General features: G+C 41.5%; 1 protein-coding gene and 1 non-coding gene across 2 annotated transcripts; both read left to right on the top strand.

Annotated features, from left to right (window-relative positions):
• Window positions 1-14,818: 14,818 nt before the first annotated feature.
• Window positions 14,819-17,522, top strand: RPL37 (ribosomal protein L37). Its single transcript, XM_074856193.1, has 4 exons — window positions 14,819-14,891; window positions 15,601-15,736; window positions 16,013-16,097; window positions 17,411-17,522. Exons 1-4 carry the CDS (start codon window positions 14,889-14,891, stop codon window positions 17,478-17,480), a joined length of 294 nt encoding a protein of 97 aa, XP_074712294.1. The 5' UTR covers window positions 14,819-14,888; the 3' UTR covers window positions 17,481-17,522.
• On the top strand, window positions 17,227-17,309 carry LOC141938441 (small nucleolar RNA SNORD72). The gene has a single exon (XR_012627287.1). It is a non-coding gene; the product is annotated as a small nucleolar RNA SNORD72 (small nucleolar RNA).
• Window positions 17,523-17,783: the final 261 nt, after the last annotated feature.

A 17,783-nucleotide genomic window follows, 5' to 3' on the forward strand; every position in this document is an offset into this window, starting at 1 on the left:
TAGTTCTCTCCAGGGACACAGCCTGCTCTGGGAGCTGCTCAGTGTTTTTAAGACATATAAATCAAGGCTTGGATCTACTGACTGGGACTGGCACAAAGTTGTGAAGAGTGCTTACTGGAACAATAGTCTTTTCCTTATTTTCTCTCAGATTTTCTTTCCTCTGAACAAGACTTTTCAGAGACCCCAGGCCCGTCCTGGTGTCATACACTACACCACAGCTGAGTCCCCAGTGTCAGTAGGAAGAGCTGCTCTAGAATTAAGCCGATGTTGTTAAGGTTTAATTTTGATCACGAATCTTCAGTCTCTACTTCTGCAGTCATGCTGATTCTTGTGCATCAGTTCGCAGACTGAAAATCAGCTTACGAATCTGAGTGCAAGTTTTGGGCAATTCTGGCATGGTCCTACCTGTGAAGGACTTACTGAAATTGTACACAGCCCTTAGTTTCAATGACACATCAACACCTGGCTTTTTGTGGGGATGATCTTACAGAAGTACGAGCACTTCACTTTCTCCTTCCTCACTCTGCCAAGCCCTCTTATTTTTTCTTTTGACTTTTTTCACTTTCCAGAGCTGATCCATTCTAGTAACAGCAAGAAAATGCCACTGCTGAGGAAATTTACCTGAATTTATCCAAGTGGAGCCTGGATGAAGCCATCATGGAAAAGCAACCCCCCTATCTGAAAACTCTTCACATACTACATCTCAGATACTGCATCTGTTTTGAACAGTTTAACACAGTCCTCAGAAAATTAAATGCTTCATGTCACAGCATCACTACATGGTGACTTTTAAACCCTGCACTCTGTTGGCATGGTCTCCTTTCCTTAAGAAGATGCCTAGATCTTGGGTCACATTACTTCATCCATGTGAGGAAATCCTATGTCCAGTCCTCAGAAGTTTGCAACCCCAGAGCAAATTTAGCTAAGCCAGAGCCTGTCTTTGGGACTTTTCAGGTTTAGTAACTATGAATCTCTTTGATAATGTAATTCATATGCTTTCAGCACTTCTATATATATTTTATTGCTTTTGTTCAAAATTCTCATGCTCCTATTAAATTTTATGACTGATTTGTGCAACATTGTCAGTGGTCATCTGCCTATGAAGGAAATGATTAAAATCAAGTCAAGCCCTTTAATAGCTGGCCCAGAATACAGGAACTTGGAAGAATATTTCATCTCTCCAGACATATGTCTTGATCTTGCAGTTAGCTGTTTTAATGGTTTAGGTAGCAATTTCACTTTCTGTAAGTAAGTCATTAGCTATAATAACCCTCAAAATAAAGATATACTGTAATTTGCTCACAAACAAAACATGCAAATAAACATAAAAGGACAAATACAGCTAGCAAAGGAAGTGTGGGGGGTGTCTGCTCTCAATTAATGGTTAGCAAAATCATTGATAATAATGGGTAACATATTCAAATGAGTTATATTGATGGAATGCCTTATTACAAGAAGCATTTCAGCAAGACAAAAATGTTGTTTTGGCAGATGCTGTATAATAGTTCTTTTAGCACACATTTTCAGCCTAAAGACTTCACCTTCTTTCATTTGGAAACAGGATCCTGCTTTTTTACTGATCCTGCCTTCAGCAGTAACACAAGCAAAGAGGCTGAACCGACAAGGTACAAAACAGAGGGACGTTCGAGCTGGACTTGTGTTGCTCCTAGGACTGCAAGTCCACAGGTCCCGTGGCACTTTACTGGTTTGCTGTGGATGAATGTTCAGTCTTCTCTACAACAGTGGGACTGTGAATGGCTGATTCATCTTTCATTTCATAAGGTACTTACAGTAACTTTTTTCTACTTGGTATTTAGGCTCTGGACCATTTAGATAGTTTCCTACCTTTGTGTGCTATTGGTACTGAAGGCTACATGCTGTTGTGTGATAATCTACTTACACTGCAATTTTGTGACAAGGGACTATGAAGCACCTACCACAGTCCCAGTCTGACTGATAAGCACTTCTACAATAACATCAATTATACTAAAAGGCCTGATTGAGGGACCTCCCCAATTACTTCCCCTGACTGCATGGTAGTGAGGGACAGAGTGTAACTTACAGAGAAGATGGGGCTGATTTTCTCGTACTGTTAGTGAAAATGTAACGATCTACTAACCATTTTGCAGTTAAAATTGTGTTTTATCATAGCAGCTTTAAGTTCTTGCTAAACATTTCTCCTGTCTATTCAGAAATACACTGTCTTTAGACTTAAAAACTATGTTTTAGGGGGCTAAAAGAGGAGTAGTTTGAGAGACACAAAGGGTTAGCCATAAGGCAAGGCATTTCTTGTCTTGCACAAAATGATAATTCTAGCACAAGAATGATTAATGCAATGCTTCACTTGCTGGGCTAATGATATCCTGCCTAGTCTGGAGACAGCATGAAATGGTATTGTCTGTTTTCTACTTCACACTAAGGTCAGCCAGAATATAATTATATCAGCGATATTTCCCTGTAGACTTCCAGCCTTTTATAGGATTGATGCTAAGGTTACTCAATAGTTTACCAAGCTTTAAATAGTCTTGTGTCTTCATTGTCCAAGTTCATTATGTATTATGGCCCTAAAGACAGTCTGTGCTCTGTGACTGCTGTAAATGCCAAGGATCCAGTGACAACTGAGTGGAGGAAGAACATCTTGTCATTATGGTTTTAAATTGTGAAATTGACTTGGAGAGTTTTTGGATTTGTTTCTGTTTGCTAATGCCATCTCACTTTTTTTTTTAAGCATTTTAATTGCCTGTTTTGCTTTTAATGTATTTGTCACGTTTCAAGGATTAACGACAATGCCTTGGGATGTGTCTCTATGAAATATGTCAAATAGCATTAATGCTGTGCTAACTGTAATGCAAATGATTCTCTCTCAGGGGACCCTGTAGAAGGATATTGCCTTAGATACGGGAATCCATATGCTGCAGAAACTACGCCAAAAAAAACAAGGGCTGTGAGAGTTCTGCTTTGAATGAACTGAGTTGGAAGAGAAGAGTTCATGATATTATAATTCAAAATTCAGAGACCTTTAGTAGTACACAGGTAATAAATCAGACTTGTCTAGAGCATAGACATTTCAGCCTGTGTGTACACAAAGGTCATCACTGGGCAAACAAATAATTACTGTTCTTTAGAGTTAGGTTCTGATCTTAGGGCATAAAACATGGTGAAGAAATTTAGCAGCTTGAAACTGCCCAAAACAGTGAGTTACTATTCTGTTTTTTCCAAATCTTTCCCTGCTTTCAGTCCCAATCCCCACCATGTGTTCCTTCTGCACATCTGGTGCTGGCTTTGGCACACTTCAGCCCTCTCTGGGAGCCAGTTTAATTTATTACAATGACAGGAAATAAATCCAGCAAAAAAATCTGGGTGGTTTTGTGCTGTTTTAATGAGTTAGATTATCTTGCAGGAAGGTCTGGTGGGCAAGAGACTCAGGGAGATGCAGCCAGCCCCTGCATCTGCTCAAGTGTCAGTGAACCACCACCTTGCACAAACTCTTCTGTTTGCTGCTCATCCTAGACTAGCAGATATAGACCACCCTACTGCTTACTACTTCACATGACTCTCCTGGATGGTGGCATCCAAATTCATCATCCTATCTAGTGATCAGTTACCCAGACAGGCCTGATTTAGGTGTTCATTGAAGATTAATATTTAATTTCTACCATTACTGATACCTGCCTTCCTGAGACATCCCACTTTCAGGCTGAAAAAAACTGCTAAGGTTCACACTATCTGTCTTTGGAGATGACTGCAACCAAAGTAGGGATAGTAAATATGAGTGAGATTTTCAGTGGCCTTCATCATTTAGGACTGGGAGCAGGCTTAGGTCCACTTGAGACCTCTCACCCTGAAAATCATGCCCACAGAGCTCACGAGGATCACTGGTGACAAGCTCTTCTGAGAGCTCACCTGCCAGCTGTGTGCAAAAGAAGAGGTGCTGTGTCTACAACAGATCTATATGCTCTCACATGCCTGCCCAGCAACAGAGAAGCTTTCACATGCCTGCCCAGCAACAGAGAAGCTCGCACACACATAAAATAGGTGAATTTCATGAACCAGAGAGCTGGTCTCATGATTTTAGCACTTTAGATAAGCTGATAGATAAAATGACTAAAGTATAAGTACTATTGCATCTGTGTTAATAGTGACACAAAACCACACATAGTGTATAAAGGGGTCTATCAGAGGTTAAATCACATGGAGGATTACAGGGCCTGTTCCAAGCAATTGATCTCAGAGCCAGACAAGGTCTATTTTTCACAAGTATCCAATGATTTAAGTTTTTGATGATTTTTTTCTTGTATTCTTCTACATTGTTTAACTATGAATTTAATTAATACAGTTTAATAAATTTATCAAGAGCTTTATATGACTGCCTGAGACAGGAATATCTTGAGTCGATGATCCAGAAGGTCTCTTCTAGCCTGATGTCCTGGTGCTTTTCAAAGCATCTTGTCTTTCTGATTGTTCTTCACAGAGTGACTAGAACGTCAGACATCAGACATTAGCAACCTTGCCCATGCTTTCATACTTCTGCTTCTTCCTGAATCAGTGGTGTATGTGTGTTATATATTTTAGAATTATTACTGTAACTAGTTGGAAAGATAAAATGCTTCAAGTAGCAAACTTCGAACAAAAATCTTTCATCAAAGTCCACCAGTTTCTCTCTGAAAATTTCCAAATCTCTCGAAATTAAAACCTAAAAAATGTTTTTCAATAAACAGAACAAAGATTCCTCTCCTATAAAGGAGAGTTAGAGAAGAAAATGAAGGCAGGACTTCAAAGAAACAGATGTTATTAGGATGTCTTTTTGAACTACAACATTTTTAGGACCATCTGAAATTCATTAACATTTTGTCAGCTTACTTGAGAAGTCACTAATTAACCCTAACTGCTACCGTGAAGCTTTCTGGAATGAGCTTTTGTAGATACCTTCCAGCTGGAACCAAAATTCAGCAAATAAAGTAAGCTTTTGAAAACTTTCAAGAGAAAATGGAGGTGCAGAGCATTGTGTAGAAACAGAAATTACATAGCATTGACTTTTGCTCTTCCTGATTCTGGGCTGTTTATGCATACAAAATCCTGCAATAAACAAAAACATGTATCACTAATAAGAAAGGGCTTATATAGGTGCAGAGATTCACCTGAGCTCCAGAGAAATTTAGTTGTGCTCAACATTTGTTACTTTTTCTACAACAAGTTTATAAGCCCTTAAAACTGGCATGATGTCTTGTGAGTTATTCTGGCCTCCATCTGTACTTGCTGTTCAGTTCAAAGGAGCAGCACTAATGTACAAGGTCAAAGTACTCCCTTAATATATATATGGTTGGGGGTTTTTTTGTGTAGGTGGACACATATCTCTTTTTGTGCCTCTATTAATGATGTATTTTGTCATTTCCAGATATAAAACTCTCAGTGAATTTCTGCCTATCAAGCCATACAATTACTGGTATGTACCACTTTTGATTAGCATGGAAAAAGTTTATTTGGAGTTGATTTTTTTTGGTAGCAGAGACCATAACACTAAATATCTTTGATAGAATCTGCATTTCTGGAGATGGCACTTGATCTTAATTAGCCCGTAAATACATCACATTCTGTGCTTATTTGGTTGAAAGACCATCATGAGGGTGATCAAAAGTATGGTGTTTCTATATAGGTGGAGGTCCTGCAGAACAATTAATAACTAGGAAAAAGTATTCAGCAAACAGCGATGTCCAGACTTTTTAGAGCTAGCAAATAGCATTGAGATTTTTATAAATGATAAAAAAATGAGATAAACACTTATCATTCCAAGGAGAGAATGTAAAATGTAAGGCTTGTGATAGCAACAGACGAGGAAGCCTCCTGTTTCCTCCTTTGTGTGGGCTCATGGCAAGAGAGGTACACACTTCTGCCCGTTTATTGGTGTCTATATATTGTGTCTTCTGAGGCAGTAATGAAGCCAGGGCAAGGAAATACTGCCATGTAAAAAAATGCATCAACCATAACAAAGGTACCTTGAGAAAGGCTTGTGGTCAGTTTTGACTGAAGTCAATAACAAACTTGTAAAACAGTTGAGAGACTCAGCAGAAAAAGTCAGTTACCAATATTGTTGCTTGAAGGGTTACCACATTTTATTCTGTTGTTAAAATACAGTAAGACAGAACAAGTAGGCTTGGACTTGTCACAGTTTTGTGACCTTTTTACAGTGCAACATTCTCTCAGGCATTCTTCCCTTCTCAAGCAGCCACTTTTTAGGCTACATGTCTCCCTAACATATGTTCAAGCACAACTGAAAGACATTTCTAATTTACAGCAATGAGTTAACAAGTACTAACTAACATGATAAACCAGATCTAAAACTGTAAGTACTGGCATGTTTTCCACCATCTGCATAAATGCTGGAGAAGCTGAGTTCACCCTGCTTTAGCCAAAGGAAGCTTTTCAGAGACAGAAAGGTGCTAAGGTGTAGCTCCAGTCATAATAACGGGAGCTACTTAACCGGTCATTTGAGGAAATCTTTCTGCATATCTGCTGTCTTGGCAGGCAGACCAGTAACAGCATCTCCCTATGCCCTGCCAGTTGGTGCACAGCCTTCCCCTCCAGAAGACTGGCTGTGCTGCATGTGCTAGTCTAATCTAGATCCTTTGGCCACAGGATCATGACCTCCACGTTGTGATCAGATGAGAAAAAGTTCAAAAATCTCAATTTCTTTTCTGTGTCCTCTTGCACATACTAATTAGGCCAGGCACTGTTCTGTCCTCTATTTTTATTAAAGTGGAATAGTGTAAGAGTGAAATTGTGCATGGATGTTAGCGGAATTCCCTGATGGAGCCAGTATGCCTCAGTTCCAGTAAATGCAAAGCTGAAAATGCCTGATACAGGGAAAACATGTTCCCAAATAAAGAGAAGATAACATTTGTAACTGCAGAGTTGAGCTGACCTTTGTTAGGAAAGCATTTGTACTGAGAGAAGGTTCTCAGCTGGTGAAAATAATGAAATGCAACAGTGATTTTGATGAAGGCAGGCAAACTTATTTTACCTGGGGAAACAGGCTTTATCTTCAATATAGAACTTGCATTTGTCCTCTTCATTCTACTGCAAAGCCTTTCTTTCTTATAGTTTGTGTCTCACATCCAAATATTAAAAGCAACCCCCACAATTTCATATAAAGAGTGTTATGCAAGTGATGGGTTTTTCTACTTTAAAATGAGCTTATATTTTTATTTCTAGAGAAGGAACAGAGTGACCATGGAAAACAGTAATTTGTGGTAGTCCCAAAGCGAGATAAACATAAATTCTTAGGATGCCTGAAGTGAGACATGAGATAAAGTAAATAAATAACAAATTATATATTAGGCTTATTTTACCAGTTTTCAGACTGAGTGCCCCAGTTTTCTCCAATGTTTTCTTCTCTGACTTTCCACTTTACTGCAGACATACATATTTTTTCGCCTGAATGTGAGATCTAAAGTAAAACTTGTGATGTATAAATAGTAAATATTTGTGAGGAGTAAATACATATTTCTGAAAGAAAATCAGACACCTTATATCTACATTTTGTTCACAGCTTTGTATTTATTCACACACTTGGATACTTCTAATTGCAACGTACATGAAAAGTTTGAAAATGTACTGTACCATGTACATGTTGTACCAGTGCTTTTAACACTAACATGTGCCAAACCTGGAGGGGTCTTGTAAAACTGAATTACCTGCTTACCTTTGGAGACAGAGGGCACTATAAGGCATGCATGTGCGTCTCTCCAGCTACCCAAAAGTATTCTGGTAGGAGAACAACATCAAGTCATGTTCTAAGGAATGGCTGCTGAGAAGTAAAATCATTCACATAGAATCATAGAATCATGAAATGGCTTGGGTTGGAAGGGACCTTAAAGATCATCTAGTTCCACCCCCCCTGCCATGGGTAGGGACACCTTCCACTAGACCAGGTTGCTCAAAGCCCCGTCCAACCTGGCCTTGAACACTGCCAGGGAGGGGGCAGCCACAGCTTCTCTGGGCAGCCTATGCCAGTGTCTCACCACCCTCACAGTAAAGAATTTCTTCCTTACATCTAATCTAAATCTACCCTCTTTCAGTTTAAAACCATTACCCCTCATCCTATCCCTACAATTCCTGATAAAGAGTCCCTCCCCATCTTTCCTGTAGCCCCCTTTAAGTACTGGAAGGCTGCTATAAGGTCTCCCCAGAGCCTTCTCTTCTCCAGGCTGAACAAGCCCAACTCTCTCAGCCTGTCCTCATAAGGGAGGTGCTCCAGTCCCCTGATCATCTTTGTGGCCTCCTCTGGACCTGCTCAAGCAGGTCCACGTCCTTCTTATGTTGGGGGCCCCAGAGCTGGACACAGGACTGCAGGTGTGGTCTCACAAGGGTGCAGCAGAGGGGGAGAATCCCCTCCCTCGACCTGCTGACCACACTTCTCTTGATGCAGCCCAGGATACGGGTGGTTTTCTGGTCTGCAAGCGCACATTGCTGGCTCACAGTCAGTTTTCCATCCACTACTACCCCCAAGTCTTTCTCTGCAGGGCTGCTCTCAATCCACTCATCTCCCAGCCTGTATCTGTGCATGGGATTGCCTACATACTTCTACTAAAGAAAAAAATCCTTCACATACACACTTGAAGCATAGCTAAGTGACACATGGAGGGAATGTGATGTCAGAAATATACCTGGGCAAGCATGTAGTTCCATATAAAATGTGAGAAAACTGAGAGGGTAAGATAGCCAACTGTTTGAATCTAACTTTAAATTTACGATGGCTTCCTTTCCTGAGCTTCTGGCAAAGACTTTTACTTCAATATTTCTGCAGGACAAGTGCGGGTTTTTTTCCCAACCGGTTGAAATTATATTTTGTTTCCAAAGAGTATGGTCATGTTTCATTGAGAACATTTGGAAGTATAAAAGAATTGACATCGTAAGTTATGTTTAGGCACTCAGCTTCCAAGTTAGCAAATTTCAGCCTTAATGTCAGGGCTTAGATATAGACTGTGTCTAGGTATGAATCAGACCAGCTTTTGATTTTTTTTTAGGAAAAAAAAAGGAAAGAAAACATTACTAGTGCTGCTAAGTGTGTACCATCCATTTGTATGGGCCCTGCACAGAGAGATACACATATATACACATATGACTAGGCAACATTTACTTTTCTTATGTTCAATAATAAATCTTTTGGGTTTAATGTGCTTTAGAATAATTCTGAAAATGAAAGTCAGAGACCTACATTACCTTGGGGGTGGATGGATGTTTAAAATGGAGGCCTGTCAGTGCAAGGCAAGCTTGTAAGATAGAGGCCATAGCTTTTATTTGACTAACCATCATAATGGCAAAAGCAGACAAAATTGAAGGCAGAATTTGTGAAGATCTGATCTTTTTTCCCAAGCACAAAATTGGTCAAATGCATTTGTCTGAGAACACGATAGCCAGGGAGATTAGAGATACAGTTATGTCTTTACACTTAGTGGCCTCTTATAAAACACAGCATCACAAAAGTATGGCTGGGAGGAACGTCAGAAGATCATCCAGCCTATTTGCTTTCCCTACAAGATCCAGTACACCTAAGCCAGTTCAGACAAACATTTGCCCAGTCTTTTCTCAAAACTCCAGAACCACCTGAAGGAAAATTAAATCCAGTGCTTTGCATTCTGTACTGGTACAAAAATTTCCCCAGTGACTAACCAGAATATATTCTGGCAAAATGTAAGGGTAACATGGTTAGAAGCTGGGCCTTTCCTCCTGGAATGTGATGCAGACTACAATTCTGTACTGTGGGAGCTCAAATGCTTTTTGTGCATGTCCAGCAAAAATTTTGTTCTAGGCTTGTATGTGCACACATTTGTGCATGTATAATGCAACAAAGGTTTAACAGTATCAAACAAAACAAGGTTGTTTTTTATCGAAATAATACTAACAAGTCAAGAATATTTAGTTGTTATATGACTGAGAAGAAAATGGCTGTCACCTTGTAAGGGAACTTGTGGCTTTCTCCTATGGACCCGTTTTGGTGCTCAGCCCAAATTGCTACACAACCACCTCTGCAAGCTTGAGGCTAGCCAGCGAAATCCCCTCTGAGACTTACTGATTTAGTGCAACAATGTGCTACAATCCGGTAATGTATGCAAACATTAAAAAAACACTAGGGAAATTGTAAAATTCTGAATTACATGGTTGCACTGTGTAACAGGTGATCCCAGGTTTGTAGCTACCTCTGCTTCACAGAGGTATGCTGTCCCCATTCCCCTAGCGAGATGAAACAACAAAGAAAGATTTTAGTGGGGTTTACAGTGGGGAAGGACCTAGGATCCCCCCCCTCAGCTATCCCAACATAAAGGTTAAAGGCAGCTGAGGAAATGAGTGGGGAAGCCTTTCTCCTGCTAGGTTTGTGATGGTATTCATGCTTCAACCATGATCTACCAAGTATTAGTGTCATCCTCCAAGCATTTGACAGTGGTCTGAAGACTGCTATCTGGTCTCCCTGTCCAACGCTAAAGAGTAGTAATAAAAAAATATTGCTTTTCTAATGTAACTTACCTGTATGCAACTGCTTGTGAGCAGTGTAGAAGAGATGTTATGTGATCATCAGTATGAACCTATTTATGCCATCATAAATAGAAAGGATGACTGACTATGAAAAGTTCTAATTCAGTATTGAGAAAAACACTCGGAGACTTTCTTCAGTGTGAGTTAGAATAATTGATTTTTATTATTAAACTCTGGCACTGCTTTCTCTGTGAGGTCATATTTTGTGCTGGTTTTTATGGAAAAGAAGAGTCTCAATGCATGGAAAGAGTATGTAGTTGTGATAACGGGGCTCTTCCCTTCCCATTCAGGACTGGCTATAGGAAGCAACAGTATCAAATGTATTTTATGTATATTGTATAAGCTTTGTTATACAAAGAGTTTTAATAATTTTTTGATCATTTCCACTATATTTTAACAAGCAATTTCATACTTTAGTGACAGCTGTTTAATTTTCTTCTAACCATTTTCATCTTACACAAATAGAAACCCTTTTGTATTATACTCATTAGTTTCTTAGCAGGATGCAACAGCCTTTTTCATAAACATTGCTGTTTGCTCATATTTTCTGTTATTGTCATACAGATTTAAGAACTGTACAGATAGTACTGTTTTCAATTTATTAACCTAATTTATTGTTACTGTTCAGAGAGTTTTCACCGAGTTGCTTTGGAGAAAAGTTTTAGTTGAACTATACTGTCATCTTGTGGTGACCAATGCTTCTGTTTCAAATTCACACATGGAAGTTTTGGAACTGAAGAATCTGGATATATACAAATAAAGTTATGTTTTTTGTGGCTGCTTGGTAACAGATATTCAATCTAGTTTCTTCCACACTAATTCCAACCGAGGTGTCTACATCTGCAAATCAAGATGATATCCAGAAACAAAGGCATCGAAACTGGCCTCATGAAAACATTGCCCTTAAATTCCTCAGTTCTCCTGCAGCCTTCCTGAGACATTGTTACCTAGGTCAAAGTGATCAATATCCAAGAGGATACTGAGAGGCATTCCTTTGATCGAAGAGATCACATTTAGACATAAAGACTTCAGCGTGTCTGCACCTCTGAAGATAACTGGTATCAAGCACTTGCCAGCTTCTAGTATATATGAAGCTTGAATCATCGCTATTACAACCCCCTGAAGCTTGTGCAAAGGGCGCTACATATGTGCACAAATAAGTGATGCCATATGATGATGATAGACAGAAATTGCTTGGGTACCAGTCTTGTGTTTGTCACACACAAGTCCTTTCAGCAGTGTTCAAGTTTCATACAACCAGTACAACTACTCTGTTTTTTCAGGAAAATCCCACCATGGTCACATCAGGGACTGTATGGCTGTACTGCACCGTGGTGACAGCATGATACTAAACCCGTGCAAAACAAATGCCATTGAAGGTATTTGGTGCTCATACTCACCTTCCTCTCTACTGTCTAGCCAGCTCTGGTTTTGGTCTTCTGTCCCTGAGCTGGACTTATTTGTAAGGCTGCTCTTTCGCTGTGGGAGGGACTGGAAGTGGGTGATTCTCCTTCAGCAAAGTGCAAGGGCAGAGCAAGAAGGTCAGGAAGGTCTATGGGCCTTGGGTGGGATCAGCTTGAGGCAGAGGGGCTTGTACCCCACAGGGATGGAAATAAAAATGGATGGGCATGTTCAGTGTTGCATTTTACTTGTTTTTCAACCCCAAACAGATTGGACAGGCTGCTGAACATGGTGCTAGGAGATACAGAAAGGCACTCACCCCCATGGTATTCAGTAAATCCTGATCTAGATGCTTAATAGGATCAGTGTTTGCTGGCACAACAAAGAGTTTCTCCCATCACCAGACCTGGCTGGTCAAAAGCACTGTGCAGAAGTTGTGACGGGACACTGGCTGCAGTAACAGACTGCTGTTTCCTACATCAAAAAGACAGTGCTAAAACACAGATGCTTCACCTCCTAAATTCTGGACTACTTCCTGTGCACCAAAGAAGAAGGGTGAATTAGCCAGTGCTGAATTTAGGCTGGTGCCATTCAGCAGCTGCCAGTACCTGAGTCTCTGGGTTTTGAGCAGGCTGGAGTTCACTACGAGCGGTGAACTCTGTCCTCACCTGTGACCTGCACAGTGGCGAAGAGCTTCTGGGATGGTTCTGGGTCAGCCACAGCTCAGCTCATTCTCTAACATAAAAGTATCCCAGTGCTCCTGAATACTAAAGACAACTTCATGACTGTACCAAAAATCTTCCTTTCTTAACAGGTTTGAAGACATGTAAATGAACAAGATTATTTTTATCTCACAAAGGACAAGAATAATTCCTCTGGCAGCATATCCTTGCAGGCAGCCAAACCAACATACTTCCTTTGGAGGCTGTTGCCATGGCATCTGTCCAATGTCTTCATAGCATCTTCCAGATTTCTGAGATGTAATGAGAAAGAGGAAAGGAGACAGTAGTTAAAAGACACACAGCAAGGTTGCTGGGAGAAATATGACTCGGTCCAGCCTGTAGGATGCATTCATACTGTTTGAGTTAATTGGGATTTTTTTTCTGTATGGTATTTCATCCATAGGACACCGAGTTTTCTCTTTTGATTTTTGGCAAGGAAGATAGAATTGCTATAAAAATACTTTCATTAAGTCAGTCAGGGCAAAATTCATTTTACCTAACTCCAGTCATCTCTGTGCCTAGCCTAAGGGGGCTGTCTAGGCTCCTGTTAGAATTAATGGAAGGAGAAGGGTTCCTCCCAAGGATGATTTTTCCAGCCTAGTTTAGACACCTATTTTGGGATGGGATGATTTACCCTTTGGAATCATTTCTCTCTCTCCTGCAGGACTAAATCCCCGGATTTTCAGGTGAGGTGAAATGAGTATGAGCAAAGACCTCTGCCTTAGGTGTTATTTTGGTGACAGAAATTACCAACAGAAATGAAAGAGCTGAGTGAACAACCTGGGCCACACCTTTGTGTGTCTGGAAACAATGCAGCTAAAGTCAAAATGGCTTTTTGCCCTGTCCCTCAACCTTAGCAGGAGACAAAAGCCTCCCAGCACATAAATTAGCACCAAAGGAATTCAGCAAGAGGCTATGCTCAGGAAACAAGTGACAATAAATTAACACTGAGACAACTGTACAAGGCTGGTTTGTCCAAGAGTGAAAATGCAGGTCGAACACAGCTTCACTGCTTTGGGGATTGTGTCTTGGAATGATTCCTTTTTCTGGACAATGAGTTCCATGTTACAGGGGTTCAACTGTCCACACAGTCATTGTTGGAGGGTTTCTCACAGTTTGGTGGCTTGTGGCAGGCCCACCCAGCTGTATTTTGGAGTAACTGCAGTTTTAGTCTGTAAAACAGAAGCAAAAGGAGTGACATCTAGCCTGCCAGATAAATACATACTTTTATCATGAGCTGTTAGACAAGGTTATCTAATTCTACAATCAAGGATAAATAAACTGGCTTTATCATCAATTTCTGACTTTATCTGAGATGACAAGTTGTTGAACCAGTGAAAAGATGAACACAAACTTCTTCAGTTTCTCTCTGTATGTTATTTCCCCCAAATTAACACTTCTAAGATAAAATTGCATATAGATTGTGAATCTACTGTGGATGCGCAGTAGGCTGGCAGGTAAGAACTTAAATGATGCATCTGAATAAAAAACGATTTTGCATTAGCGATGTCCATTGCCACGCTTTTAACTGTAGGCCGACTGCCATGTAGCGTGGAACACCTGGGGAGCCGGGCCAACATGGTCAAGCAGAGAATGCAGAAGGGGCTGCTTATTTTTTTGGGCAGCTCACTTTGCAAGTAGTATTACAGCCAAGAGTACCCCGTCCCTGAATCTCATTTACAAAAATCATTTTCACTGAATGCATTTAAGTAGGGTCAGGCCTTGACTCTGCTGCCCGAAGTGAAGCTCTAGGCACTTCTGAATAGCAGCAGGGGCACTCCTGCAGAGAGGCAGCATTAGAGTTAAAAATGATGGGCCTGTACGGCAGCTTAGGTGTATTACACATTTTCTTTCCCAGGCAGAGACATATTTACACACAGACAACCCTCAGCTGTTACCCTCCAGCAGCCGCCTGGCGACGGCCTCGGACACGCTGCGATATCCCACCCCCCAGTTTCGGCCTGGTGCCACCAGCGACAACCCGGCTCTCGGGGCCCGGGGCCCTGCTTGTCGCACCCGGGACACCGGGGCTTTGCGGGGGGTCCCGCTCTGTCCCAGCAGGCCGGGCCCGGCGGTACGGGGCCACCACAGGGCCGGCCGCTCCGGCACGGCCACGCCGCAGACCGGGCCGGCGGGGCGGAGCCGGCCGCTGCCGTCGCGCCGGCGGAAGCGGCTGCCGGGCCATAGCGGAAGCGGGGCGGGGTCTGGCCTCTTTGGTGCTGGCGGCAGGGCAAGATGGTGAGCGCGGGGCCGCGGGCGCGGGGTATCCGCTGCCATCTGCCGCCGCGCCGGGCCCTGCGGGGTCGCGGGCCTCGTCCAGGGCGCGGGGCGGCACTGCGCTCTGCTGCGGCGGGGTGCGGGGGGGCCGGGGACTGAGGGCGCAGGGGGGGCGTCGGGCGTCTTGTCCTGAGCGGGGAGGCCGCGGTGGGGCGCGGGGCCGTGCTGGCGCCCGGTCTCCTCCGGGGTCTCCTCCGGGGTCTCCTCCGTGCTTGCTGGGGCCGGGTTGGCGCTTTCGCAGCGGCCGACGCAGCAGTGCGGTAACGTGGCAAGAGGGGGTTGGGTAGCCAAGACCTCTTGTGAGTGTGCGGCTGGTCTGCGGGCAGCAGATAATCTCCCTTCAGGAGAGCGCAGTTTATTATTTGTCAGCGTTGAGTCTGGGGGAGATGAGAAGGGAACTGAAGATAACTCCTCGGTGGCTTTTATTTCAGCACAGGGCGGCGGGGGGCGGGCATAAGGAATGGCGACGAGAGGCGGAACGAAGTGATTTCTAAAAATGGAGGCTATCCGTAGGTGAAGCTGGGTGTTTCCACAGTTCAGTGTGCGTTTGACGTGTGTATTCGACTTCGTGGGTTTGTGCGTGTTTTTTAGAGGACCTTACTCTTTTAGTTGCATGACTTGCAAGTGCTAGTGGTATTTCCAACGTGCCATGTGTTGTAACGGTTTTCAGACGAAGGGTACATCGTCATTTGGTAAGCGCCGAAATAAGACACACACCTTGTGTCGTCGATGTGGGTCCAAGGCATACCATCTGCAGAAATCTACCTGTGGGAAATGTGGTTACCCTGCTAAGCGTAAGAGAAAGTGTAAGTAACAAACTTTTAACTGACTCGAGTTTAAAAATCTTTGTTTCTTTGTCTTCTTCAGTAGTCTTAACTTTTTTTCAACAAAGGAGGAATACTGTGTCATGTTACAGTGACTGGAGCTTTTAATGCTGATTTAACTCTATTTTAGCTAACGCACAGTATCACTACATAGAAGTGGACTTAATTATTTTTTTGCTTCTGTCAGATGTGATATACAAATGTAATATGCAACTTAATTTTTGTAGCAGATAAGTAGCAGTAACTTGTATGTTTTAGATAACTGGAGTGCAAAGGCGAAAAGACGCAACACCACTGGCACTGGTCGCATGAGGCACCTGAAAAAGGTCTACCGTCGATTCAGGTATAACATTTTATCACAAACTAATGTGTGAAATCCTGCATGGACGTCACTTAATTATAAAATTCATCATTCAAAGTTAACATTTTTATTTATTTAGTACACTTAATGTAGCATGGTCTTTTTTCTTAAATATATCATTAAATAAATGATGCTTTATAGAATTTGCTACATATTCCTTTGAGGATAAACAAAACTCACTGTTGATACATAGGGTGTATAATAAGCTCTGATGTTTCTATTAAGTGTAGATAGTACAGAATACAGGTTATCGTAATAGAATACGCACAGTTAAAAACACATGCATTGTGTAGTATTGTCTCTAATTGTGAGTCAGTCGAATTGCTGGTTACACTGAGTGTGGGTTTTTGTAAGAGACAAGTCTTGAAATGCATTCCAATCCCCATTTGCCTACAAAAAAAAAAAAAGTTCAGGACTGGAATCACTCTTAATTTGGAGTTCGGTTAGCAGTAAGTAACTATCTAAGTAGCTATAACATCAGATTCTGAGGTACAGGTTTCTAAAACTTGTTACAAAGCTTTGAGTTACACTGACGAGGTAATAGTGGGGAAATTGTAGTGTTAAGCTTGTTAAGAATTCCTTTGTATATGACCTCCATGTTTTAAAATTGATCTCTGTAGCTTCTGGTCTAATACATGAGAATGCTGCATGAAAAATACCAAGTAATTCAAGAGTGTTGTCATAAAAATGTAGATTGGATTTAATAATGAAAAGCAGGAGTATTTGAAGTACCAGACCCAGGTGTAGTTGAGGGATCCGTTAATCTGTTTGGGTGAGTGCAGTCTTTCCCAGCAGCAGCCAGAAAATACCTTACAGTGTGCAGCTGTAGCCTCCTTTCCACTGGATGTTGCTTGGGGCTGATTCTTCTTTTGTCATGCCTGCCATTTATTTCTGGTTGGGGGCACAGAGGATTTCTGTAAGAAATTGACTTGCACTGCACAAACATGAAATCTTTTTCTGAGTTGCTTAGTAGGAACATAAAGTAAGGCATGCCTTCAGCAGATGTGCTGTTTCTGATGTATTCTTGCAGTATTCACTCACTGAAATATTTCTGTTTGAAGAAGTCAAATGTACTTCAGAAGAGAGCAGAAACCATACTGCTTATTCCAAACACTTGTTAATAAGATGTTTCTTACTAAAAATGTCTGAGCATATGAACTCTGTAGTGATTTCAGTGCATTACTGAGATAAGCTGAAAAAAGCTGGTGAACTTGATCTAAAATATTGCTTGTCAGCAGATACCCTGGAGCAGGAATCATCCTTTCAAAAAGTGATAACCATATTTCTACTTGCAGGAATGGATTCCGTGAAGGAACCACACCGAAGCCCAAGAGAGCAGCTGTTGCAGCCTCTAGTTCATCGTAAAGACTCATCTATTTGTTAAAATAAATGGTCTTATCTAGAAAATCTGTCACCTTTTATATGTGTTTTACTTCAGTGAAATGCAGGATTCCTGAAAATACATGTATTTACACACACACAGTTTCTTGATGGTATGCATTGAAGCGATTCATTAAAATCAATCCCTAATTGATTTTTCATTCAGTAGCAGTCCTGCCTTGAAAATGACCCTTATCTCTGTGCTGAAATTAAAAAGAGGCTTGTATATCCAGAACAACTCATCTGCAAAAAAAAAATGGAATATTGGCACTATGGACTTGCTCTGCT

Source organism: Strix uralensis, chromosome Z (assembly GCF_047716275.1).
Source record: "Strix uralensis isolate ZFMK-TIS-50842 chromosome Z, bStrUra1, whole genome shotgun sequence".
Lineage (NCBI taxonomy): Eukaryota > Metazoa > Chordata > Aves > Strigiformes > Strigidae > Strix > Strix uralensis.